This window comes from Camelina sativa, chromosome 3, assembly GCF_000633955.1.
Source record: "Camelina sativa cultivar DH55 chromosome 3, Cs, whole genome shotgun sequence".
NCBI lineage: Eukaryota > Viridiplantae > Streptophyta > Magnoliopsida > Brassicales > Brassicaceae > Camelina > Camelina sativa.
Genome location: NC_025687.1, coordinates 2,712,024 through 2,735,168, shown reverse-complemented (window position 1 = coordinate 2,735,168; position 23,145 = coordinate 2,712,024). Strand labels below are relative to the sequence as shown.

At 38.9% G+C, this 23,145-nt stretch overlaps 5 protein-coding genes, 1 non-coding gene and 2 pseudogenes across 8 annotated transcripts in view; 3 read left to right on the top strand and 5 right to left on the bottom strand.

Moving 5' to 3' along the window:
* LOC104764566 lies at positions 116-3,629 on the top strand (annotated as a pseudogene).
* LOC104764527 (1-aminocyclopropane-1-carboxylate oxidase homolog 3-like) lies at positions 3,417-5,159 on the bottom strand. Of its 2 annotated transcripts, XM_019243319.1 has the most exons (4): positions 4,501-5,159; positions 4,089-4,410; positions 3,746-4,005; positions 3,417-3,500 (listed from the first exon to the last, which is right to left on the bottom strand). In XM_019243319.1, the coding sequence occupies exons 1-3, from the start codon at positions 5,028-5,030 to the stop codon at positions 3,751-3,753; spliced, it is 1,107 nt and encodes a 368-aa protein (XP_019098864.1). In that variant the 5' UTR covers positions 5,031-5,159; the 3' UTR covers positions 3,417-3,500; positions 3,746-3,750. The 2 variants fall into 2 exon arrangements, with proteins under 2 accessions (XP_019098864.1, XP_010486383.1); XM_010488081.2 differs by lacking the exon at positions 3,417-3,500 and having other exon boundaries at positions 3,609-4,005; positions 4,501-5,158.
* On the bottom strand, positions 5,461-6,970 carry LOC104764537 (annotated as a pseudogene).
* LOC104764548 (1-aminocyclopropane-1-carboxylate oxidase homolog 2-like) lies at positions 10,318-12,011 on the bottom strand. Its single transcript, XM_010488101.1, has 3 exons — positions 11,404-12,011; positions 10,903-11,227; positions 10,318-10,770 (listed from the first exon to the last, which is right to left on the bottom strand). Exons 1-3 carry the CDS (start codon positions 11,931-11,933, stop codon positions 10,510-10,512), a joined length of 1,116 nt encoding a protein of 371 aa, XP_010486403.1. The 5' UTR covers positions 11,934-12,011; the 3' UTR covers positions 10,318-10,509.
* LOC104764559 (1-aminocyclopropane-1-carboxylate oxidase homolog 1) lies at positions 12,105-13,694 on the bottom strand. The gene is made up of 3 exons (XM_010488113.2): positions 13,116-13,694; positions 12,545-12,866; positions 12,105-12,458 (listed from the first exon to the last, which is right to left on the bottom strand). Exons 1-3 carry the CDS (start codon positions 13,628-13,630, stop codon positions 12,207-12,209), a joined length of 1,089 nt encoding a protein of 362 aa, XP_010486415.1. The 5' UTR covers positions 13,631-13,694; the 3' UTR covers positions 12,105-12,206.
* TRNAA-AGC lies at positions 13,837-13,909 on the bottom strand. The gene has a single exon. It is a non-coding gene; the product is annotated as a tRNA-Ala (tRNA).
* LOC104764514 (anaphase-promoting complex subunit 5-like) lies at positions 14,156-21,841 on the top strand. 2 transcript variants are annotated; one of them, XM_010488069.1, is made up of 20 exons: positions 14,156-14,474; positions 14,717-14,876; positions 14,971-15,092; positions 15,551-15,785; positions 16,191-16,368; positions 16,453-16,537; positions 16,646-16,731; positions 16,923-17,052; positions 17,440-17,472; positions 17,957-18,205; positions 18,502-18,579; positions 18,671-18,933; positions 19,048-19,107; positions 19,228-19,295; positions 19,486-19,591; positions 19,978-20,119; positions 20,238-20,336; positions 20,599-20,863; positions 21,165-21,232; positions 21,392-21,841. In XM_010488069.1, the coding sequence occupies exons 1-20, from the start codon at positions 14,304-14,306 to the stop codon at positions 21,542-21,544; spliced, it is 2,751 nt and encodes a 916-aa protein (XP_010486371.1). In that variant the 5' UTR covers positions 14,156-14,303; the 3' UTR covers positions 21,545-21,841. The 2 variants fall into 2 exon arrangements, with proteins under 2 accessions (XP_010486371.1, XP_010486362.1); XM_010488060.1 differs by having other exon boundaries at positions 16,173-16,368.
* The window catches only part of LOC104764504 (4-hydroxyphenylpyruvate dioxygenase), a 2,185-nt gene continuing 1,252 nt past the window's right edge, over positions 22,213-23,145 (top strand). Inside the window, exon 1 of the mRNA XM_010488048.2 lies at positions 22,213-22,824. Coding sequence (XP_010486350.1) covers positions 22,276-22,824 — 549 coding nt within the window. The 5' untranslated portion in view covers positions 22,213-22,275. The remainder of the gene's footprint in view (positions 22,825-23,145) is intronic.

Here is a 23,145-nt window from a genome sequence, read left to right as displayed (position 1 = left end):
TCTTTACTGGACAGCTATTGGGCCTATTGGGCCAGAATTAGGTTAACAAACAAAAACAATGGGAAGACACCTGCACACGCAGCTGATTCATTCCCCCCCCCCCGCACCCTTTCGTTTCAAATTTCAAAAAAATAAAACGTTTTTATCTCTCTCTTCTCTCTCTCTCCCAAATTGAGCGTGTTTCTCGGGTTAATCGTCCGCCTGATTCACTGTTTCCGCCGTCAAAGAAATCAAATGATATGTTGATGAAGCGAAATCTAAGTCCCTTGTGCAGATCCGTGCTCAGATTCATCAATTTATAAGTTTGTAGAGCCATGGCTTGTTTTCTCGATTGCTTCCGCGCCAGAGACGATCGCTCTACTAGTAATCTCGTCTCTCACTCTTCGCTCGCCAATCCCAGAGTAACAACTCTTTCGCTTCTCTTGCTTGTTTTCCCCAATCTTTTCTTGGCATGATCGCGTCAATTTGTGGGTGTTTATTTTGAGCTGCTACAATGATTCGAACAAGAAAATAGATCCTTGAGCTGGATTTTTGGGTGTTAATACTGTTGGTTTCTTTCGAGTTTGTTGGTCAAGATCATATCGATCTGACCGCCTAATAACATGTTTTATTTTTGTATTGATCTTCAGAAAACTCAGGACTCGCAGAATGATTTGTCAGCTTTGTTTCTTTCTAAAGGTAAATCTCTTTTTTTGATGTGTTTATATCATCAATCGAGATAATTTACTAGTTTTTTTTTGGTAGCGTTCTTGTTAACAACGTATGGGTTTTGTTCTTGATTTTGTAGAGAAAGCAGCTTCTTCGCCTTGCCTTGACAAAGAAAGATTTGATTTGGATTCTATACATATCGACAAAGGCCTCCGGGATGAGGTATGATTTTTATTTGGAGCATTGCCTCTAATCATGTCTGATGCGTATAATACGTTTATCTTGATCAAGATATGTGTCCTTGGATTTGAACTAATCAATTTCTAGTTAGTTTTTGAATTTCTGGTATCTTTCTTGCTGGTCTTGCAATCACCACAGCTCTTCTTATGGTAATGAGAAGATGGGTTCTATGTTTTTTGTTACTGAGGTGGTCTTTAGCTTTGTTTCTCTATGATGAAGGTGCTATAGTATAGATTCTACACCCTTTCGTTGTGGAATCTCTGATATTCAACAGAGTCTTATTGTCGATTCCTTCAAGAGATCAGGCTGAATCTAACGCTTTTTTCTTCTTCTTTTACTTGTGCAATCATAGGCGCGGTTTCTTAAAGCTTGTGGTACTATACCGGAGACACCTATTGAAATTAGGAAAGCATCCCAAAACCTAAGTAGTCCTCAACATTCTGGATCTTCCCATTTTCACTCATGGATTTCCAGTAGCTCTGCGATGGGGTCTCATTTGGCTGAATCCCCAACCCCCACGAAAGCTTGTGAAGAGGTGGGAAGACCATCATTTACTTCAGAGCAAACACCTAGCAGGTAGAGACGTCACTTTGTTTATTTCAAATTTTAAACATCTGTTCATATCGTTATGTGAAGAAAACATATATTTTTGCCTCCTTATGCTATGCTTGATAGAATTGGCAGGGTTTCTTGATAGAAATGGTGTGGTTTCTTGATAGAAATGGTGTGGTGTCTATGCTAACATTATTCTCACCTCTTACTAATGTTCACTCTTTTCTTTTTTCATAATAGTTGTGTAATCGATGTCCGGGACAGTGCAAGGATCTCTTCTGCTTCTAGTGATGGTACTGACGTAGAAAGCATTGGCACTGCAATCAAGGGTGAGTTGGGTAGAAGTGGAAGGCCAACGCTCACAGTTGGAAAGACTAAGTCTGTCCGATTTGAATGCGATCTTGATCAGTCTCACTCCTCTAATTCTTCCGAGAATAGCAGTTCAAGAAAATCCGAGATGGGTGGCAAATTTTGTTTTACAGCAAACTCACCTAATCCAACCCCCTTGAGGCTATCTGATGAGATGCAGACTCCTGGAACCATATATCCTGCGAACATGGAATCAGCGGGAAGAGGGAGGCCTAGAATCAGGTCTCAGTTTGTGCATTCAGTTTCCAATGTACTAGAAAATGCATCCTTATATAAGGCCCTTAATGATGCTCATGGGAGCCTAGAACAAGCGGAACCGCAGGTTTACAAAGAGAAGATAGAGTGTGAAACACCNTTATTTCAAATTTTAAACATCTGTTCATATCGTTATGTGAAGAAAACATATATTTTTGCCTCCTTATGCTATGCTTGATAGAATTGGCAGGGTTTCTTGATAGAAATGGTGTGGTTTCTTGATAGAAATGGTGTGGTGTCTATGCTAACATTATTCTCACCTCTTACTAATGTTCACTCTTTTCTTTTTTCATAATAGTTGTGTAATCGATGTCCGGGACAGTGCAAGGATCTCTTCTGCTTCTAGTGATGGTACTGACGTAGAAAGCATTGGCACTGCAATCAAGGGTGAGTTGGGTAGAAGTGGAAGGCCAACGCTCACAGTTGGAAAGACTAAGTCTGTCCGATTTGAATGCGATCTTGATCAGTCTCACTCCTCTAATTCTTCCGAGAATAGCAGTTCAAGAAAATCCGAGATGGGTGGCAAATTTTGTTTTACAGCAAACTCACCTAATCCAACCCCCTTGAGGCTATCTGATGAGATGCAGACTCCTGGAACCATATATCCTGCGAACATGGAATCAGCGGGAAGAGGGAGGCCTAGAATCAGGTCTCAGTTTGTGCATTCAGTTTCCAATGTACTAGAAAATGCATCCTTATATAAGGCCCTTAATGATGCTCATGGGAGCCTAGAACAAGCGGAACCGCAGGTTTACAAAGAGAAGATAGAGTGTGAAACACCCTCTTCAGCAACTTATGGGGAAAAGGTGGAAGAAAGCTCAGATGAAAAGTTATCCAAGTTTGAGGCAAGTTTTTCTCCTTGGCTAAACCAGATCAACGAAGACAGCAACGAAAACATTGCGGTTTCAAACGATAGGACACCAGGACTTGCTGCCATAACCCCAGGTGACAGGCCTATCATTGGATTGGTTCCTGCTCAGTGGATCGAGGATGAGCAAACTGAGATGTCACCCAGATTGTGGGATGGAAACGGGATCCCAAATTCGACAACCAAATACAAGGAGGTAAGTTTCCTTGCCTTTCATCTTCTCTGTTTAGGCTCTTTCAGTTCCTCTAATATTCAGAAACCATGGTTTACATACTTCTTACCTTATGCAGGATCAGAAAGTGAGCTGGCATGCAACACCATTTGAGGTGAGATTGGAGAAGGCACTTTCTGAAGAAGGTGGTCAGAGTTTATTCCCTCAAAGGTATATTAACCGTAAATCTCAATGATGTTCCTTAGAAGTGATGAAAAACTACATAACTAACCACAAATTATATGTGTGATGCAGGAAACTTGAAGTGATGATGGAAGAGGTTGAAGGGGACACGAACATATCGCAGCTGCAGCATTCAGTACAACCAAGCTCGGTAGTTTCCTTCTGAAAGTCTATCTGGCTTTCGTACAGAACAGAATCACTTACATATGGCTATCATGACTCATGAGAAAATTAAATACTTTTGTTTCTGGCTTTTTAAGGAGCTTTAAATATATGAAAGAATAATATAAACAGTTGCGTTTATTATCCTCTTGAGAATTCTCTTCACCTCTTTTGGTCGTTTGCTTGACTAATACTAAAGCAACTCCAATATTACATTTATTTTCATGTCGTATATGTGTGATAAAGTAGTATCTCACCATGTTCATATTTTAAGATGGAGCAAAGCAGAGGTTCCGTCAAGTCCTTTGGCATTGGAGTAAGTAGTGTATTCTCTAATGGTGATCTCTCTGTACTTTGGAGGGTTTTCTTCAGACACAAGCTCTGTAATCGGTCCGTACACTCTAGGATCCGGTCTTACGCCGGTGGTAAAGAAACATGCCACAGAGACTCGAGCTCTTGTGGCTCTGTTCGCCAATACTCTATGCTCCAAACTGATGAATTTGTCGTTTGTTATAAGCTGCAATAAAACCCACAAAAATAAAATTAAAACTTTGAATTTATAGGAAAGATTAATTATACAAAACAAAATTTTGAGCAAGCCTGTAAGAGGTCCCCGATGTTGATGACGAGAGCGCCAGGAACATGATGAACATCGAACCAGTACCCTTCACGACGAACCTGGAGCCCTTCGATCTGGTCTGGAAGAAGGACGGTAAGAAAAGAGATATCGGAGTGCTGACTTGTGCCTAAAGTTAGGTCAGGCTCTGGACAGGGTGGGTAGTAATGGGAGAGCATGATCAGACCCTTGGAGCAATCCATGTCCTTGAGATGATAAGGGTTCAACCCTAATGCTTCTGATAAAAGCTCAAAGAGAAATTCACCCAAAACCATCACTTGCTTTGAGTATTCCAGCATAACATCCCTGAAACCAATGCAGTGATACACACCATATGAATAAAGAGAAGATTACACAACACATAAGATCAAGTTAAAGCAATGGAGTCATATATACCCACGAATCTCTGGCAGATCATGTGGTTTCGGAGGATTTGGAGCCATGGTACAAGCCAAAGTGTCTCTCCAACTTGTAGATGGGGAACTGAAGAGATGGAAATTACTTAAATACAGAAACCTTCTGCTGAAATCTCGGCTGTATAAACCTTTCCTCACTTCAGGGGACTGGTCGTGAAAGTCACGAACTCCATCTTTTACCTTCTCAAGAAGATCAAGCGAAACTCCATGGTTAATCACTTGAAAGAAACCCCACTTGGCTGCTGCTTTTTTTATCCCTTCAACCGCGTTCTTGCGCTTGGTCACGTCCTCGAACACCCGTCCCCCGAGATCGATCGTTGGGATAGTCTTGAGATGTAGCAAGTCAGAGGAAAGTGGTTTAGGGTTTGATAATGTGGCAGATGGGTGATGGAAGATGCGTGGAATCTTTGAAACCCCGGCGTCGACGAGTCCTTTCACACCCGTTTTCATCTCATCGAAAGCTTTCAGCTCACTGGCACGATCGAATGAAGCAATATTCGTCGTCTCCATCGTTTTGTTTCTTAAAAAACAGAGCAATATGATACAATCACACAAGATAATAACCCATATAAAACGAGAATGAACTATATCTGTTCTTTAAGTTTAACGATGGGACCAGTTGCTTAAACTATTGATAAGAGATAACGTTGATAAACAAAAACAACCGCTTGTGACAGTGACTGGGCCAGACAAGTCGTAGTCATTAAACTATAAAAGTTATTTGCAGAAAAAACAAAAAAGTCTCACGTGCCTTGCCAAAATGAATTTGGCATTCTCAGATCTTGTGATAGAGTCATAGAGAGACATGCTAAGATATCGAAAGACCATAATTAACCAGTAAACCATTACTTAACCAAACTTTAAATATTGTCATCTAATTCAACTAATCACAAAAAACAAATGACATCCAAATTAATTAGTAATATATGCATATGTCCAACATGTTCATCATTCAATAGTGAAATTCAATTGATTAACCATATCCGATTACATCATATTTGCACCAAATTGAAATGGCAATATTTAATCCATAAATTCCGCATGGTTCACACAATCACACATCTCCACGTTACATATACAGTCATGACGTATATTTGTAGGAAAGTGGTTGCTCGCAATGTTTCATATTTTAAAATGGAGCAAAGCAGAGGTTCCGTCAAGTCCTTTGGTATTAAAGTTAGTAGCGTATTCTCTTATGGTGGTTTCTCTGTACTTTGGAGGGTTTTCTTCAGACACAAGCTCTCTAATCGGTCCGTACGCTCTAGGATCCGGTCGTACGCCGGTAGTAAAGAAACATGCGGCAGACACTCGAGCTCTTGTGGCTCTGTTCCCCAATACTCTATGCTCCAAACTGATGAACTTATCGTTTGTTATAAGCTGCAGGAAAAACCGCAAACCCCACAAAAATAATATTAAAACTTTGAATTTATAGGGAAGTTCAATTATACAAGGCAAATATTCGTTGGTAAAATTGCCTGTAAAAGGTCTCCGATGTTGATGACGAGAGCGCCAGGAACAGGAGGAACATCGAACCAGTACCCTTCACGAAGAACCTGAAGGCCTTCGATCTGATCTGGAAGAAGGACGGTAAGAAAAGAGTTGTCGGCGTGCTGACTTGTGCCTAAAGTTAGGTCAGGCTCTGGACACGGTGGGTAGTAATGGGAGAGCATGAGCAAACCCTTGGAGCAATCCATGTCCTTGAGATGATTAGGGTTCAATCCTAATGCTTCTGACAAAAGCTCAAAGAGAAATTCACCCAAAATCATCACTTGCTGTGAGTATTCCATCAAAACATCCCTGAAACCGATGCAGAGTGATACACAGCATATCATGTGATTTACACAACAAATCAGATCAAGTTAAAGCAATGGAGTCATACCGACAAATCTCGGGCAGATCATGTGATTCCGGAGGATTTGGAGCCATGGTACAAGCGAAAGTGTCTCTCCAATTTGCAGCTGGAGAACTGAAGAGATCGAAGTTACTTTGATACAGAAACCTTCTGCTGAAATCGCGGCTGTAGAAACCTTTCTTAACTTCAGGGGACTGCTCGTGAAAGTCACGAACTCCATCTTTCATCTTCTCAAGAAGATCAAGCGAGACTCCGTGGTTAATCACCTGAAAAAAACCCCACTTGGCTGCTGCTTCTTTGATCTCTTCAACGGCGTTCTTGCGCTTGACCACGTTCTCGAACACCCTTCCTCCGAGATCGATCGTTGGGATCGTCTTGAGACGTAGCAAATCCGAGGGAAGCGGCTTAGGGTTTGATAACTTGAGAGATGGGTGATGGAAGATGCGTGGAATCTTTGAAACTCCGGCATCGACGAGTCCTTTCACACCCGTTTTCGTGTCATCAAAAGCTTTAAGTCACTGGCTCGATCGAATGAAGCAATATTCGTCGTCTCCATCGTTTTTGTTTCTTAAAAAACAGAGCAATATGATACAATCACACAACATAATAAACCATATAAAACAAGAATGAACTATATATGTTTTTAAGTTCAACGATGGGACAAGTTGCTACAGCTAAACCATTGATAAGAGATAAGGTTGGTAGACAACGCAACCTTCTTGTGGCAGTGACTGAGCCAACAAGTCGTAGCAATTATTGCAGAAAAAGAAAAAAGTCCACACGCGTCTTTATTAGCCAAAATGAATTTGGCATTCTCAGATCTTGAGATAGACTAATCGAGATGTTAGATTTACCATTGAGTCTTTTGGATCTGTAGAAGTTTCCATTCTCTGTAATGGTATCTCTATACTGGGGTTGGTTTTGATCAAACAAGAAAACAACTAGGGTCCTTCTAGAAGAAATGTTTTCTTGTATTCAAAGCCTAAATATTTTGTCATTGTTTTCAATATTTGGCCGAAAGACCATATTTATTACAAACACCATTAGGTTTTTACTTTTTAACCCAAAACATATTTATGATATTAATACAATAAAACTCTGATGTTTTTCATTGTCATCACCTTTAACATTCAAGCTGGTGTTGACACATCAATTAAAATCAATAGCCAATAAAAACATTTGAATTAATACAACCAAGATTGTTAAACCAATAAAAAAAACTATGTGACACTAGACATATCAATTAGGCCCAGAGTTCGAAAGCTGGTCCGGCCCGACCCGATTTTGAAAAACATTGAGCTCAGACTTAAATCTATATCCAAAAAATTGGGCTTTTTGGACTCAGCCCGTTCGGGCTTAAGAATTTTAGGACTTAGCCCAATGGGGCTCGGACCGGCCCGAAAAGCCCTAGAGCCTGAAGGATGGTCCGGTCCGACCCGGTTTTGAAAAACATTGAGCTTGGACTTAAATCTATGTCCAGAAAATTGGGTTTTTTGGACTCAGCCCGTTCGGGCTTAAGAGTTTTAGGACTTAGCCCAATGGGACTCGGACCGGCCCGAAAAGCCATTATACAAATATAATTATATTTTTTTTAACATGATTGTTTGATTGCAATATTTGATTGTAAATAAAGTTTAAAACTCTAATCTTAGTTTTCATATTTACTTAATACCCTTACTTAATATTTTTAAAATCTTTATTTGTGATATTTTATATGAATTATATATATTTTTATTTGGTTAAAGTATAAAAATTTATTTGGTTTTAAGTTATTTATTTGTTTTAGATTAAGTTGGTTTTAGTGAATATAGATGAGTTATTAAGTTTTAATTGTTTTGTTTTATATTACACTTTTAAACATTGCTTTTTAAGACATGTTATAAACTAACTTACAAGTTTGAATTCTTGATCTGTAAGATAAGCCCAGAAAAGCCCGAAAAGTCTTTTAGCTCTGATAGAGCCGGACCGGACTTTGAAATATACGCTCAAAAATATTTTGGAACAGGCCGAGAAGGGCTCAAATATATGCAGGTTTTGCAGATTTCAAGCCGAACCGGATCGAGCCAGCCCGATTGACATCCCTATGTGCCACATCACGTTGTCTTTCACTTCATAAACTCTTACAGACATAATAAAAGAAAAACACCAAGACTCTAATTGTTTGTTCGTCTCATTCACACTAACTTCTCTTGAATTCAGTTAGAGAGAAGGAACAAAAGAATCGTCAGAAAGATTTGCCTTCAATGAAACAATCAAAAAGAGAAGAAAACGCATGACTCGTGCGGCAAGAGACATGGAAGAAGCTTAGGTCATTGTTAAGAGGCAAAACAATCTCACCAAATTCACCTCTGATTAATTCGAACAATAATTTTATCAAAATCTACAGATTATGAAATCAAATTATCTGGTTATCGAGAACTCTTTGGAAGAAGAAGCGAAGTTAAAAATTATGATAGGGAAGAAATTTGAAAAGATAGACTAGAGAAAGGAGAGAGAGAGAGAGAGAGAGAGAGAGAGAGAGAGAGAGAGAGAGAGAGGGGGAGAGAGAGAGAGTGAAGATGAAGGAAGAAGAGAAGAGAGACATAGAGATATCAATTTCGTCCCTCCCTAACCACAAAATTGTCGTCTGATATACAAAAGATTAATAAAATTCACAAAAGAGCAACTTAGGCATGACAAAATTCATTAATCTCTTTTAGAATCGCAGGTCTAATTGAGGTAAAGATGTTGTTTGTGTAAATTGATTCACCTCTTTTTTGTTGACTTAGGTCTTGAATGAAGATGATATTGAGCAAATTGATGCTTTGGACTAGAACGTTTTTTTTTCAAGGTTTAGTACAATAAATGTTAATTACTACTAATCTAGAACTCTCTATGTGAAAATTATCATTATTTATTTCCCTTTCGGTCTTAGTAAATTTCAAAAGCTTCATCTTTGATTTGTAACAAACAACAGATGATAGATTGGAATCATGATTGGTTATGTAGTTGCAATATCTAAAATGGTTGGAGGCGTGCTTCAATATATGAGTTATGGACAAAACGAAAAAACTAACACATGCCATATAGAGAACACCATTAAAAACAGAATCGCCACCTTCATATGAGAAAGTGATTCAAGATGTTTGGTTCAAACCGTTGGTTCTCCTAAGCATGGCCAAGACTTCAAAGCTTTATAAAGGATATCTTGTGGAGAAGTTGACAATGATTTAAACCAAACACTTTATTCTAAAGTCGTCAAGCTAACTAATCAACGTCCACGCTAATAATATTTACAAAAGAAAATCTTATCCTGGTTTATCATGTTGTATTGGAAAATTGAACTAAATTGGATGGCTTCAATTATTGGCTTGATTGACAAAAATATTGTACTTGGTATTGATATATATATATATATATAATGAGTAAGTTTGAATTATAATAAAAAGTCACATTTATATACAATATCATCCAATTTATATATCATTAAAGTAAATTTTAATGTTTATTTATCTATGTATTTAATTTTTCTAAAAACCATTTATGCGGACTCACGTACCAATGTGTAACAAAAATTACAGTAACCACAATTTGTTTAACTCTAATTTTTTTCTTCAATTTTTACTTTGAAAACTACAACAAATTATAAAAATACGAATACAAAAAAAATTATTATTAACCACTACAAAAAAATTATTAATTATGATATATTTGATTCCAAACAACATAAAAACAAATAGCATTCCAAACAACATGAAAACAAATAGTATTCTAAAAAAACAAAATAAAAGTAATAAATAAAAACTAATATAAAAGAACTTGCGGCGTAACGCAGGTACCAACCTAAACATTAATCTTATCCATGCTTGATAAAATCCCGAACACTTGAAATTCATGAATTTAGTGAACTATGAACACAAGTAAACCATTAAATATTGTCATCTAATTCAACTCATCACAAAAAACTATAGAAATCCAAAGCATATAAGTATAATCAACATGTTTATCGTTCAACATTGAAATTCAATAGGTTAATCGTATCTGAACGGAAATAACAATATCGAATCCATAAATTCCATTTCACATATGGTTCACACGCGCAACGTTACATATACTGTCATGTCGTGCACGTGTGAGAAAGCAGTAGCTCGCCATGTTTCATATTTTTAAATGGAGCAAAGCAGAGGTTCCGTCGAGTCCTTTGGCATTGACGTAAGTAGCGTAGTCTCTAACAATGGTCTCTCTGTACTTTGGAGGGTTTTCTTCAGACACAAGTTCTTTAATGGGTCCGTACAATCTAGGATTGGGTAGTACTTGTACGTGGGTGGTGAAGAAACATGCCACAGAGACTCGAGCTCTTGTGGCTCTGTTCGCCAATACTCTATGCTCCAAACTGATGAACTTGTCGTTTGTTATAAGCTGCATTTTAAAAAACCCCAATTAAAAAACATCTTTGAACTAAGAGGATGATCGCAGCTCAAACAATTATAGAATTGTAATTAAACTTGTGAAATCTGAGCTATCAAACATGAAGTGATTTGGTAAACGTGCCTGTAACAGATCTCCAATGTTGATGACGAGAGCGCCGGGAACATGACGAACATCGAACCAGTGCCCTTCACGACGAACCTGAAGCCCTCCGATCTGATCAGGAAGAAGGACGTTGAGAAAAGAGCTGTCGGAGTGCCGACTTGTGCCAAAAGTTAGGTCAGGTTCTGGACACGGTGGGTAGTAATGGCATAGCATGCGCAAACCCTTTAAGCAATCCATGTCTTTAAGGTGATTATGGTTCAACCCTAGAGCCTCTGACAAAAGCTCAAATAGAAATTCTCCCAAAATCACCACTTGCTTTGAGTATTCCATCATAACATCCCGGACAATTCACCAATGGATAGATATATTAAAGTTGATACAAGTGCCTTAATTATTGCATAAATTATTGACCAATAATATATCTATTCAGCAACGTCGTTGACTAAGGTCTGAGGCATTTTTCAACAAAATAATATTACACATGAAAACAGGTTAAAGCAATGGAATCATTCATACCTACAAATCTCTGGTATATCTTGTGGTTTTGGAGGATATGGAGCCATGTAGCAGTAGCATGAGTCTATCCAATTTGCAGATGGAGCTCTGTAGAGATCGAAATTACTTGTATACATAAACTTTTTGCTGTAATCGCGGGTGTACAATTCTTTCCTAGCTTCTGGTGGTTGCTCGTGAAAGTTACGAACTCCATCTTTCATCTCCTCAAGAAGATGGAGCGAAACTCCATGGTTGATCACTTGGAAGAAACCCCACTTGGCTGCTGCTTCTTTGATCCCTTCAGCCGCGTTCTTGCGCTTAACGTCATCCTCGAAAACCCTTCCTCCTAGATCGATCGTTGGGATCGTCTTGAGATGTAGCAACTCCGAGGGAATTGGTTTAGGGTTTGCTAGCTCGACAGATGAGTGATAGAATATGCGTGGAATCTTTGAGATTCCGGGGTCGACGAGTCCTTTCACACCCGTCTTCGTCTCATCGAAAGCTTTAAGCTCACTGGCTCGATCGAACGAAGAAGCAATTTTCGCCGTCTCCATAATTGTTTTTTTTGTTTCTCATTAAGATAAGCAGAGCAAATCATATAGCACCCTCCGACAAGTTAACCTTACCCCGACAAAAGATGGGACCAACTTTGTACTGAGATAAGTTTTACATTAACCCCATTGATAAAATACAAAAGTTGATTGCAGAGACAATTTGTGGCCCACTCGCTTTAAACACAGTCTTATTGAAAGAAAAAAAGGAAAATTATTACAGAGAGAAAAATAAAAAATCCCAAATAGCATATTTATTAGATAAATGACATTCTCTCAGATCTTGAGATAAAGTAATCCAGAGGTACCATCAAATCCCTTGGATCTGTAGAACTTTGCATACTCTGTAATTGTGGTATCTCTATATTTGGGATGGTTTTGTTCAGACAAAAGCTCTTTGATAGGTCCATAAAGTCTAGGATTCGCCATCAAATACGAACTGAAGAAACACGCCACCGATATTCTCGGTCCATCTTCATTCGCCAAAACCCTATGCTCCACGCTTATGAACTTGTCGTTTGTTATAAGCTGCACAGTGCCGGGCAGGGTTATAAAAGTCATATATTCCATAGATTAAAAATCGTAAAGGTTATAGTAAGATATTAATTTAAAACCTGTAGAAGATCTCCAACGTTTACTACAAGAGCCCCTGGAACAGGAGGAACATCAACCCAATATTGGCCATGGAGAACTTGAAGCCCTCCGATATGGTCTTGAAGAAGAAGAGTGAGAAAAGAATTGTCCGAGTGTTTGGTCAAGCCTAAAGTAAGGTCTGGTTGGGGACATGGCGGGTAATAATGGCCGAGCAACAGCAAGGAGTTGGTGCAGTCCATGTCCTTGAGGTGATTAGTGTTTAACCCTAGAGCTTCGGAGAGAAGCTCAAAAAGTAATTCACCTAATTTCATCACTTCTTTTGAGTACTCAATCATCATTTCCCTGACAAAAACAAAAGTCCTCACCAAAAAATTACCAATAGGAGATCTTATATATAATACAGTACAGTTGATTTAAAAATTTATACAAAAAGTCATGTATTGTGATATTCGTATATGGAGTAAAATACTAGTAGTCTAGTAGACCATATACTATATAATTTCATCGGACCTACGTAACATGTAACCTACATAGACCATAACTCATGAATGCAAATATTTGATTTCACGTTAACAAAATATGAAACCTTACCCACAAGTGGCGGGCAAGTCCTCCTGTCTCGGAGGATCCGGTGCCGTATAACAGCCGAGTGTATCTCTCCAATTCGCCGCGGATGAGCTAAAAAGATCGAAGTTGCTGCTATACACCATCTTACTAGCTGGATCTCGAGAGTAAAAACCTTTCTTCACCTCTGTGTCTTGCTCGTGAAACTCACGAATACCTTCTTTCATCTTCTCCAAGACATCGAGTGGGATACCGTGATTGACCACCTGGAAAAATCCCCATTTCTCCGCCGCGTCTCGGATCTTCTCCACCAAGTTTCGCCGCGTGATCGAGTCAGCGCCACCTCCTCCTTTGAGATCGATAGTAGGGATGGTGAACTCCGAGGAGGAAGGTGGTTTTGGACTTGCTAAAGTAACTGGAGGTGCACGGAATATGGCCGGAACCTCTGAGATCCCGGCATCGACAAGACCTTTGACTCCGGTTTTGGTATCGTCGAAAGCTTTTAGTTGAATTGAACGATCAATTGGAAGCGATGACTCCATTGGTTTTTGACCTTTTTCTTCTTTTAGCTGAAAATGCCATTTTCATTGGATCTTAAATTCTGAATGCAAACTTGTTTCCATAAAAGTCAACGACGAATATTTGATTTTTTAAAATGAAAACGCAAGTCTTTATGTCACCTAACCACGTGGGGAATATAACAGGAAAATATTAAAAAACGACCAATACAGATTATAACATTAAAAATTGGAGATGCGGGGTATCGATCCCCGTACCTCTCGCATGCTAAGCGAGCGCTCTACCATCTGAGCTACATCCCCAATGATGTAAGTATCTGTCTATAGCTCTCCTAAACCATACAAAATCGACTAGGTAATTATTTGGGCCTTTGGGCTCTGTAGTTTTTTGTAACTTAAAAAATATTTAGCTTCTTTGGGCCTTGGTCTCTGGGTTGGATACTCTTAACTGGAAGACGGTCAGTATGACCCGATCGTCTACCGGCTTGAAATAACCGGTTCTTAAAGTTTGTGAGAGATTGGTTTTTTTTTTTTTAAGCTCTCCAATCTTTCACTTTCTTTTTAAAAGTGAGCTCTCACTTTCCCGGTGACTCTTTTAGTCAAAATTTCAAAATAAATCATCTAAAGTGCCCTAACCCCGGCTGCTCGTCGGAGAAAATATCCGGCGAGAGAGTGAGTGTTTAAGCGACGGAGAGAGATGGCCGGATTAACGAGAACAGCCGGTGCTTTTGCGGTAACTCCACACAAGGTCTCCGTTTGCATTCTCCTGCAGATATACGCTCCTTCGGCCCAGATGTCTCTCCCCTTCCCTTTCTCTTCCGTTTCTCAGCACAACCGTCTCGGCCTTTACTTGCTCTCTCTCACTAAGGTTTCACTCTTCTTCTTCTCCCTTTTAATTGCATTGTCTTATGTTTTTTGAGGTTTAATTCAGCAAATCTCTTTTGATTCTTGTGTGAGTTTCCTGGCCCATCTCCTATACTCGAAGCTATGCTGTTGTGTCGAGTTTCTTAATTCCGTTTCTTATAGCTTTCTCCAAGTAGACGGAGTGTGGAGTTTGTGTGTTAACAAAGTGTTATTTTCCCTGACGAGATTGAGATATTCGTGCTGCAGTCTTGCGATGATATATATGAGCCGAAGCTGGAAGAGCTCATTAATCAGCTGAGGGATGTTGGTGAAGAGATGGATGCGTGGCTTACTGACCATTTAACCAATAGATTTTCTTCTTTGGCTTCACCTGATGATCTTTTGAATTTCTTTAACGACATGCGAGGTTAGCTGCTTGCTTGGTTAAAGTTTTTTTTTTTTTTTTTTTGTTTCCCCCATCATGTTTGCATCTTATTAGTTATCATTTTTTTTGTATGTAGGAATACTTGGGAGCCTTGATTCAGGAGTTGTGCAAGACGATCAGATTATTTTGGATCCCAACAGCAACTTGGGAATGTTTGTTCGTCGTTGCATTTTGGCATTTAACCTTTTATCATTCGAGGTATTGTGCTTTTTACGTGTTTTTTATTTTTGTTTTATCTTCAAACTGGATAGTAGATCTATTGTTCAAAATGATGTTTAGTCTGAGGTTTTGTTAATTATGTATGTGACGTTTGCTTGTTTTTGACCCACTAAGATAGAGTAGTTTTCCAGGCTAGATTTAAAGTGTAGGCCTACTTATAATTGCTTTTAGATTGAGATTTAATGGCAAAACTCTGACAGATCTGGGTGAAGTATAATTTTTAGCGGTAATGTTCAGAATGAATATAACGAACCTCTTGATCGTTCTTCCTTTTCCTAAGTTTAAACACCCAATTGTAATGTCGAAAATAACGTCAGAATCTATCATACAGCACCAGACACTTGTAATTTTCCGTCTTCATTCTTTACCTTGCAGAAACACATAAATAAATGTTTGAAAGAACTGTCCATTTCATTGATATGTGAAATCCCGTGCAGGGAGTTTGTCATCTTTTTTCAAGCATTGAAGATTATTGCAAAGAAGCTCATTCAAGCTCTGCTCAGTTTGATGCATCTAATAATGATCTGGAATCATTAATACATTATGATCAGATGGATATGGAGATTTATGCCATTGATAAAGCAACCGAAGAACTAGAGCTTCAGAAAAATGTTAATAGAAGCGTCCCTTTTCACCTTCATACGCCTGAAGCAATATTCAAAGTGATAGAAGGTATCACTTCTGTAAATCCCGTATTTTTGCGCAAAGAAAACTTAATATTTCTCAGCTTTTCCAAGTGCTAGAAAATATTGAGTGGATGGATAGAGTTTTATATTTGTGATCAGGCTTTAGATGCTACTTTCCTTTCTATGTTTGGTAACATGTTTTTGCTAATGCATTTGCATTAGTGGTAGGATCACAGTTCAACCTGTATCACACTTTTTTCCGACGACTTTTGAAGTGTTTGTATAAAACTTTTTAAGATTATTTTTTGTTTATGAACAGTTACAAAGATATTTCCCTACTCTAATTAAATTAGTTGCTGCTTTTGTGGTTTTGTTTCATTCTGATGTTTCGACACTTGTTTTGTAAGGCTCTCAATGTTATATAAACGCACAGAACAAATGAAACATGCAGGTTGGCGAGTTTCTCCGAAGGAATCGTCAAGAACCAGCAAGAAAATTACAGAAGCTACTCTAGTTGCTAGTGCGTCATCAAGTACAGTTGAGGATACTCTAGTAGATGAATCATTATTCCTTCGGACAAATTTGCAGATACAAGGGTTTTTAATGGAGCAGGCTGATGCAATTGAAACGTAAACCTCTATTTTCTTAGTAATCGATATAATTCTGTCAAAAGTACTGCTAGTTCTAAAACGTTCATCTCCTTGAAATGTCAGCCATGGAAGTTCAAGTTCATTCTCGTCAAGTTCGATTGAAAATTTCCTTGAGCAGCTTCAGAATTTAGCCCCTGAATTGCATCGTGTAATGTTCTTGCTTCTTCATATTTTACTTTGCATTCGATTCAGAAGTTATCTATTCTTTGATTGTTTTAATATTCTTACATGTTATGTATGGCATGCAATGATGCAGGTTCACTTTTTGCGCTACTTGAATAAACTTCACAGCGATGACTATTTTGCTGCTTTGGATAATCTCCTCCGTTACTTTGATTACAGGTAATCTGTAGTTTTTGCTGTTATTATCCGTTTCCCAAAAAAAAAATGTCAGAATTATCATAATATTACTGCTGACTGCTTATCGCTTGCATGTGACTCCTGTAAATATCCTGTTTTGTTTGCCTGTTAGATGTTTGGCACTAAGAAATTTGTTTCAAACATGAGCTGATCCATGTTCCATTGCCTTAAAGTGCAGGGACCGAGGGATTTGACCTTGTTCCTCCTTCAGCTGATTGCAGCATGTATGGAAGGTACGAGATTGCGTTGCTATGTTTGGGAATGATGCATTTCCGCTTTGGGCATCCGAATTTGGCCCTAGAGGTGAGCACTACTTATTTTGATAGTTTCTATTGCTAAAGAATTGTTCTTGACCTTTAAAATACTTCCTTGATGGACCACATTGTACGTTGGATAGTTTATTGGGCTGTTTGTGAGGCTAATAATAAGTGATGCTCATTTTTGATGAATCTTGAGTGTGTTAACCTGACACTATTATTCTCCTTGATATATTACTTGAAATTATAGTGAGCTACTTAGATCATACTTCTGTGTATATACAAATTTATTTTAAAAAGTTAAAAATTTGCCCATGCAAGCAGTGATTTGTTTGCTATCTTAACTTCATAATTATAAGTGATCTCACTAGACATGAAGTAGGGTCTTATCATTGTTTGGTGTGCTTATAATATGGTTTCTCCCCAACCACAGGTTTTAACAGAAGCTGTGCGTGTATCACAGCAGGTATATTCTCACTTTATTCATCTGCTGTTACTTTATTTATTGTATATTTTGAAGAAAGTGGTGTGTTAAATTCCTGCAGGACGTGTAGTTGTATAAAATTTTCCTTAAGCTGAATTTGGAGCTACTTTTTTTCTAGTTTTATATTATAAAGTTCTGCGAAGGGATTTAGGACCATTATTGCTCTGTCTCTTAATATAATTCTGTATTTAAGAGCATCAGACTTAATTTACAGTTTTACATGATGTTTTACCGCTGATAAAAAGATATATGTAAATTACGTACTGATTTTATGGTGTCACATGGGGTAGTGCAGTCTTAGCAGATATGAATTAGTTGTATATTGTACATGCTAGACGGATCAAATTTTCTCACGTAGCTTCAATGTGCAATCACATGAGCACCGTCAAAAGCTTATGTTGTTTGAAGATACTTTTGTTCAAGCTATATATATTTATGGTATTTAAAACGTATGTTGATTCTGCAGCTTAGTAATGATACTTGTCTAGCATATACACTAGCAGCAATGAGCAACTTGTTATCAGAAATGGGCATTGCAAGTACTAGCAGTGTTCTTGGATCCTCGTACTCACCTGTCACTAGCACTGCGTCGTCATTATCTGTACAACAAAGAGTGTACATACTTTTGAAGGAGTCTTTAAGGAGAGCTGACAGTCTAAAGTTAAGACGCTTAGTGGCTTCCAATCATCTTGCGATGGCTAAATTTGAGTTAATGGTAAGGTCTATACTCAACTAGTTTTCTTGGGTTATAGGATGTGTTACAAAGAAAGAAAAGTGACCAGTTTCCTTTCCGCATGTGTCTTCTTTCATCTCTTTTTTTTTTGTTTCTGTAAACTTGACGTACGAAGCTTAAATTTGCACGTACTTTTACATTCAGAATATCTGTTTTTTTTAATGCTTAGCTAGCCCTGCTTCTTTGATAACTGTCAAATAGTGCAAAAAAATCCATATATTTGGTATCCTAATGTTTGGTATACGTGAAATCAGAATAGTTATTTTGTTGTAATACAGCATGTGCAAAGGCCTCTACTGTCGTTTGGTCCCAAAGCTTCCATGCGTCACAAAACTTGTCCAGTTAGTGTCTGCAAGGTACTGAGTATACCACCTAACTATTTTGAATAGAGTGAAATATTTACATCTCCCTTTGAGGTCTAATCAGTTCTTGAATAATCCATGGCAGGAGATACGACTAGGTGCACACCTAATCAGCGACTTTTCTTCTGAAAGCTCTACTATGGCCATCGATGGTTCTCTAAGCTCGGCTTGGCTTAAAGACTTGCAAAAACCATGGGGTCCAGCTGTGGTTTCCCAGGACTCTGGTTCTAGAAAGAGTTCGACTTTTTTCCAATTATGTGATCATTCGGTCTCGATTCCTGGATCAGTATCACAATTAATAGGTGCTTCATATCTACTCCGGGCTACTTCATGGGAGTTTTATGGCAGGTATACTCATACAATTCCGCCCTTTGCTGACCTCAACTTTCTGACAACTAACCACCATAGAAAGTACAAAGTGTTGATTTTCTGTAGTTCATTAATTCATTTGTTTCTTGATAGTGCTCTTATGGCTCGTATGAATACCTTGGTGTATGCTACTTTATTCGGTGACCATTCAAGGTAATTTCCTTGAAATATATCACTTTCTTTTCCCCGCCCCACACTCTCTCTCTTCCTTCTTTCTAAAACGGTCTCTTACATTCGTCTTGAGGGATTTTGATCTATTTCTTGCTTCTGTAGTTCATCTGACGGAGAGTTAGCATACTTAAAGCTCATTCAACATCTGGCACTATATAAGGGACACAAAGGTTAGATTGCATAAGGTCATGTTTATCTTGTTATGGGCCAAGTCGGTGTAGAAATGTCTATATTTTATTCGAAATTTTCCAATCACGTTTATTTGTTGCTGCTTCTATTGCATGCAGGGTATTTATTTAGATCTTGCTTTATGTTTTTCTTTCCTGTGTTGACCTGTTTTCTGAAAAAATGCTTTTCTAGATGCCTTTGCTGCTCTTAAGATTGCGGAGGAAAAGTTCTTAACCGTATCAAAATCAAAAATTTTGTTGCTCAAGTTGCAGCTACTACATGAACGTGCCTTGCATTGGTAAGGTTCCCAGTCTCCTAAACATGTCACTCCAGTTAATCTCTCTATTGGTTCATATAAGCACCATGGGTACGAGAAAGGATGGGGGTTTCTAATCAACTTTTGCTCCCCCAACGCAACTCTGCCGGAGTTTCACTATTTTACAGCACTCTAAATTCTAAATAAAATGCATCTTCTTGATATTTTGCTTAAGCAACATCATAGAACCAGCAAATCTAATTCATCTGCGATCATTTAGTGCATTGTTTGAGGGTTATGTAGATAAATTTAAACGCTTCGAAACTGTATAAACCATTCATTTGGTTATAGAATTTGAACAGAGGCTTTCTGTTGTGTTGGAATTGTTATCTCTAAGTCAGCTGTTTTAACTTTCTTAACTCTATTAGTGGGAATCTAAAGCTAGCTCAACCAATGTGCAATGAGCTAGGAGGCTTGGCATCAACAGCCATGGGTGTAGACATGGAGCTGAAAGTAGAAGCAAGTCTTCGCGAAGCTCGGACTTTGCTTGCAGCAAAACAGTATAGCCAGGTTTGTAGTAAATCCTTATTGACCATCTGTTATTAACTCCATGTGCAATCTATAATCTCAGGCCATGTGCTATTGTTAGTGTATCTTCAAGTTTGCTTTCCTATTACGTTCTCTACAGGCAGCAAATGTGGCACACTCCCTTTTTTGCACGTGTCACAAATTCAATTTGCAAATCGAAAAGGCTTCTGTTCTTCTTCTTCTTGCAGAGATCCATAAGGTAATAAATTTCTAGCTTGAGAACACATTAATTGGAATCTGATATTCCAGTGACAATCTATGCTACCTTACGAGATTGGTTTGCTGGAATATATTTTTCCTTCCATGCATAGCTTAGCTAACATGCATGTATTTCTTCTGAATCTGCTCTATCATTGGGATTAGAATACATAAAACCATTGTGCTATGGGTATTATTTTCATTTCTTCATCAGTTTTCTGAGTGGCTTTCAATTTTCGCCCCCCTTCTTTTTTGGTTCACAGAAGTCAGGAAATTCAGTCCTGGGTCTTCCATATGCGTTGGCAAGCATCTCGTTTTGCCAGTCATTCAACTTGGATCTTCTCAGAGCATCAGCTACGCTCACGCTGGCTGAGCTGTGGCTTGGTCTTAGATCAAATCATGCTAAACGGGCATTAGACCTTTTGCATGGGGCTTTCCCTATGATTCTTGGCCATGGAGGTTTGGAGTTGCGTGCTCGAGCATACATCTTTGAAGCAAACTGCTATCTCTCGGATCCAAGCTTTTCAGGTAGCTTTTGTTGTCTTTTACTACTTAGACTGTAGGTACTTTTTTTGCCGTCAGATTGTCGTTCATGTTTCGTAGTTGCAAGATATCGAATAGTCATTGCCTTTTCAGAATGAACGGACAATGAAAATAACAAGCCAAACATGGTCTCTGTTTTATTAAGAATAAATTGAAGTGAATGACATTAGGGTTATGGTAGCCTAAGTGAGATGTTCAAAACATAATGAATAGAATCCGACTGTTATGGATAAAGTTTTATCTTTCTCGTTGCAAGTTTTTAATTTGTTTTGACTTTTGCTACCAGTATCCACAGATTCAGATACTGTCCTGGATTCTCTAAGGCAAGCTTCAGATGAACTTGAAGCTTTGGAGGTAACTTATGCCAAGAAGAATGCTATATAGCTTTTGATTCAAAAATAAAACCGAACTCTTATACAACTAGGTTTCAGCTTCGTTAGCTCATCATAACTGAAAAAATTGGATCTTAGTAACCGTGATTCACTATTGGTACTCATTGTGTTTATTGTGCAGTACCATGAACTGGCAGCGGAAGCCTCGTACTTAATGGCGATGGTATATGACAAGCTGGGACGGGTTGAGGAGAGGGAAGAAGCTGCGGCTTTGTTTAAGAAGCATATAATAGCTCTAGAAAACCCTCAAGATGTGGAACAAAACATGGCATAAGAGTTTGAGACCTTAGTTAAATAAGCTTATTGTGCAAAGCTTGTAACTTTAAATTGTAACAATGCTCCTTAAGACGCGTCGTTCTTCTAGTGGATCGGAACTAGACCTTGTGTAACTCATAACAAATTTAACAAACTATAAGCTAGGGATGACGGATGTAATCGTATGTTTGGGCGGGAGTGAAAGAATTAAGAGGTCAAAATTCTAAAGGTAGCTGTAGATGGATTTGGTTTGGACATATGAATAGTGAAGTTGAGCTGTTTGATCACTGGAGCAATAGATGGAGTTTCATGCATACATGTAAGGTTGTCTCTTTACATATCGTAAGTTTGAGAAAATTGGCATTACAAAGTGGTTGTCTGATTCTGTCTTTGCCTCAGCCATGTATTATGGTTGGACAGGGTTCCATCGTTTTCAAGTAATTTTTTTTGATATTGGAAAAATGCCACTAATGATATTCTAACCGGTAGATAAGTCCTACACGTGAGCACTCCGTAATTGGACAAGGATGAGCCAAAGAGCAAACAGGGAGATCCATCACGGAACGTATCCTTACTTTCATCAAAATCGGACCGTACACGTGTACACTTCGATGTCCACTGACGGTCAACATCTGTTGACCTGCTGCCATTCTCGGTCATAATATTATAATCAGAAAATCCTTTATCTATCTCGTTAGCATCAAAGCTCAACGATACAGGCTCAGTTCCATCGCAGAGTTGGTGAAATCAATGGGCCACCAAAACGCCGCCGTTTCAGATACTCAGCAGCACAACGGCGACGACGACAGCGCTGCGGCGTCGTCGCCTGGATTCAAACTCGTCGGATTTTCCAACTTCGTGAGGAAGAATCCAAAGTCTGATAAGTTCAAGGTTAAGCGCTTCCACCATATCGAGTTCTGGTGCGGCGACGCCACCAACGTTGCTCGTCGCTTCTCATGGGGTCTCGGGATGAGATTCTCCGCCAAATCCGATCTATCCACCGGAAACATGGTTCACGCCTCTTACCTACTTACCTCCGGCGACCTCAGATTCCTTTTCACTGCTCCCTACTCTCCGTCTCTCACCGCCGGAGAAACTAAACCGACCGCTACAGCCTCCATCCCAAGCTTCGATCACGTCTCTTCCCGCTCCTTCTTCTCTTCGCATGGTCTCGGCGTAAGAGCTGTTGCGATTGAAGTAGAAGACGCTGAGTCAGCTTTCTCCGTAAGTGTCTCTAACGGCGCTATTCCTTCGTCGCCTCCTATGGTCCTCGATGGAGGAGCCGTTACGATCGCTGAGGTTAAACTATACGGCGATGTCGTTCTCAGATATGTCAGTTACAAAGAGGATAAATCCGAATTCTTGCCAGGATTTGAGCCTGTGGAGGATACGTCGTCGTTTCCAGTGGATTACGGTTTACGGCGGCTTGACCACGCCGTGGGAAACGTTCCAGAGCTTGGTCCAGCTTTGACTTACATTGCAGGGTTCACTGGCTTTCACCAATTCGCTGAGTTCACAGCAGACGATGTTGGAACAGCAGAGAGCGGTTTAAACTCACGATAGTTATGTAATTTATATGATAATTTAGGATTTTTTTTCCTGTAACTAGACTAATATTTT

Coding starts and splice junctions, on each gene's coding strand:
- LOC104764527 (XM_019243319.1), bottom strand. CDS start 5,030: ATGGAGACGACGAATATTGCTTCATTCGATCGTGCCAGTGAGCTGAAA. Junction 4,411..4,500: donor GATCTGCCAGAGATTCGTGG/GTATATATGACT, acceptor CATTGGTTTCAG/GGATGTTATGCTGGAATACT. Junction 4,006..4,088: donor ACATCGGGGACCTCTTACAG/GCTTGCTCAAAA, acceptor GTTTTATTGCAG/CTTATAACAAACGACAAATT.
- LOC104764548 (XM_010488101.1), bottom strand. CDS start 11,933: ATGGAGACGGCGAAAATTGCTTCTTCGTTCGATCGAGCCAGTGAGCTT. Junction 11,228..11,403: donor CAAGATATACCAGAGATTTG/TAGGTATGAATG, acceptor TTGGTGAATTGT/CCGGGATGTTATGATGGAAT. Junction 10,771..10,902: donor ACATTGGAGATCTGTTACAG/GCACGTTTACCA, acceptor TTTAAAATGCAG/CTTATAACAAACGACAAGTT.
- LOC104764559 (XM_010488113.2), bottom strand. CDS start 13,630: ATGGAGTCATCGCTTCCAATTGATCGTTCAATTCAACTAAAAGCTTTC. Junction 12,867..13,115: donor GACTTGCCCGCCACTTGTGG/GTAAGGTTTCAT, acceptor TGTTTTTGTCAG/GGAAATGATGATTGAGTACT. Junction 12,459..12,544: donor ACGTTGGAGATCTTCTACAG/GTTTTAAATTAA, acceptor GGCACTGTGCAG/CTTATAACAAACGACAAGTT.
- LOC104764514 (XM_010488060.1), top strand. CDS start 14,304: ATGGCCGGATTAACGAGAACAGCCGGTGCTTTTGCGGTAACTCCACAC. Junction 15,786..16,172: donor AATATTCAAAGTGATAGAAG/GTATCACTTCTG, acceptor ATAAACGCACAG/AACAAATGAAACATGCAGGT. Junction 18,580..18,670: donor GTCCAGTTAGTGTCTGCAAG/GTACTGAGTATA, acceptor AATCCATGGCAG/GAGATACGACTAGGTGCACA.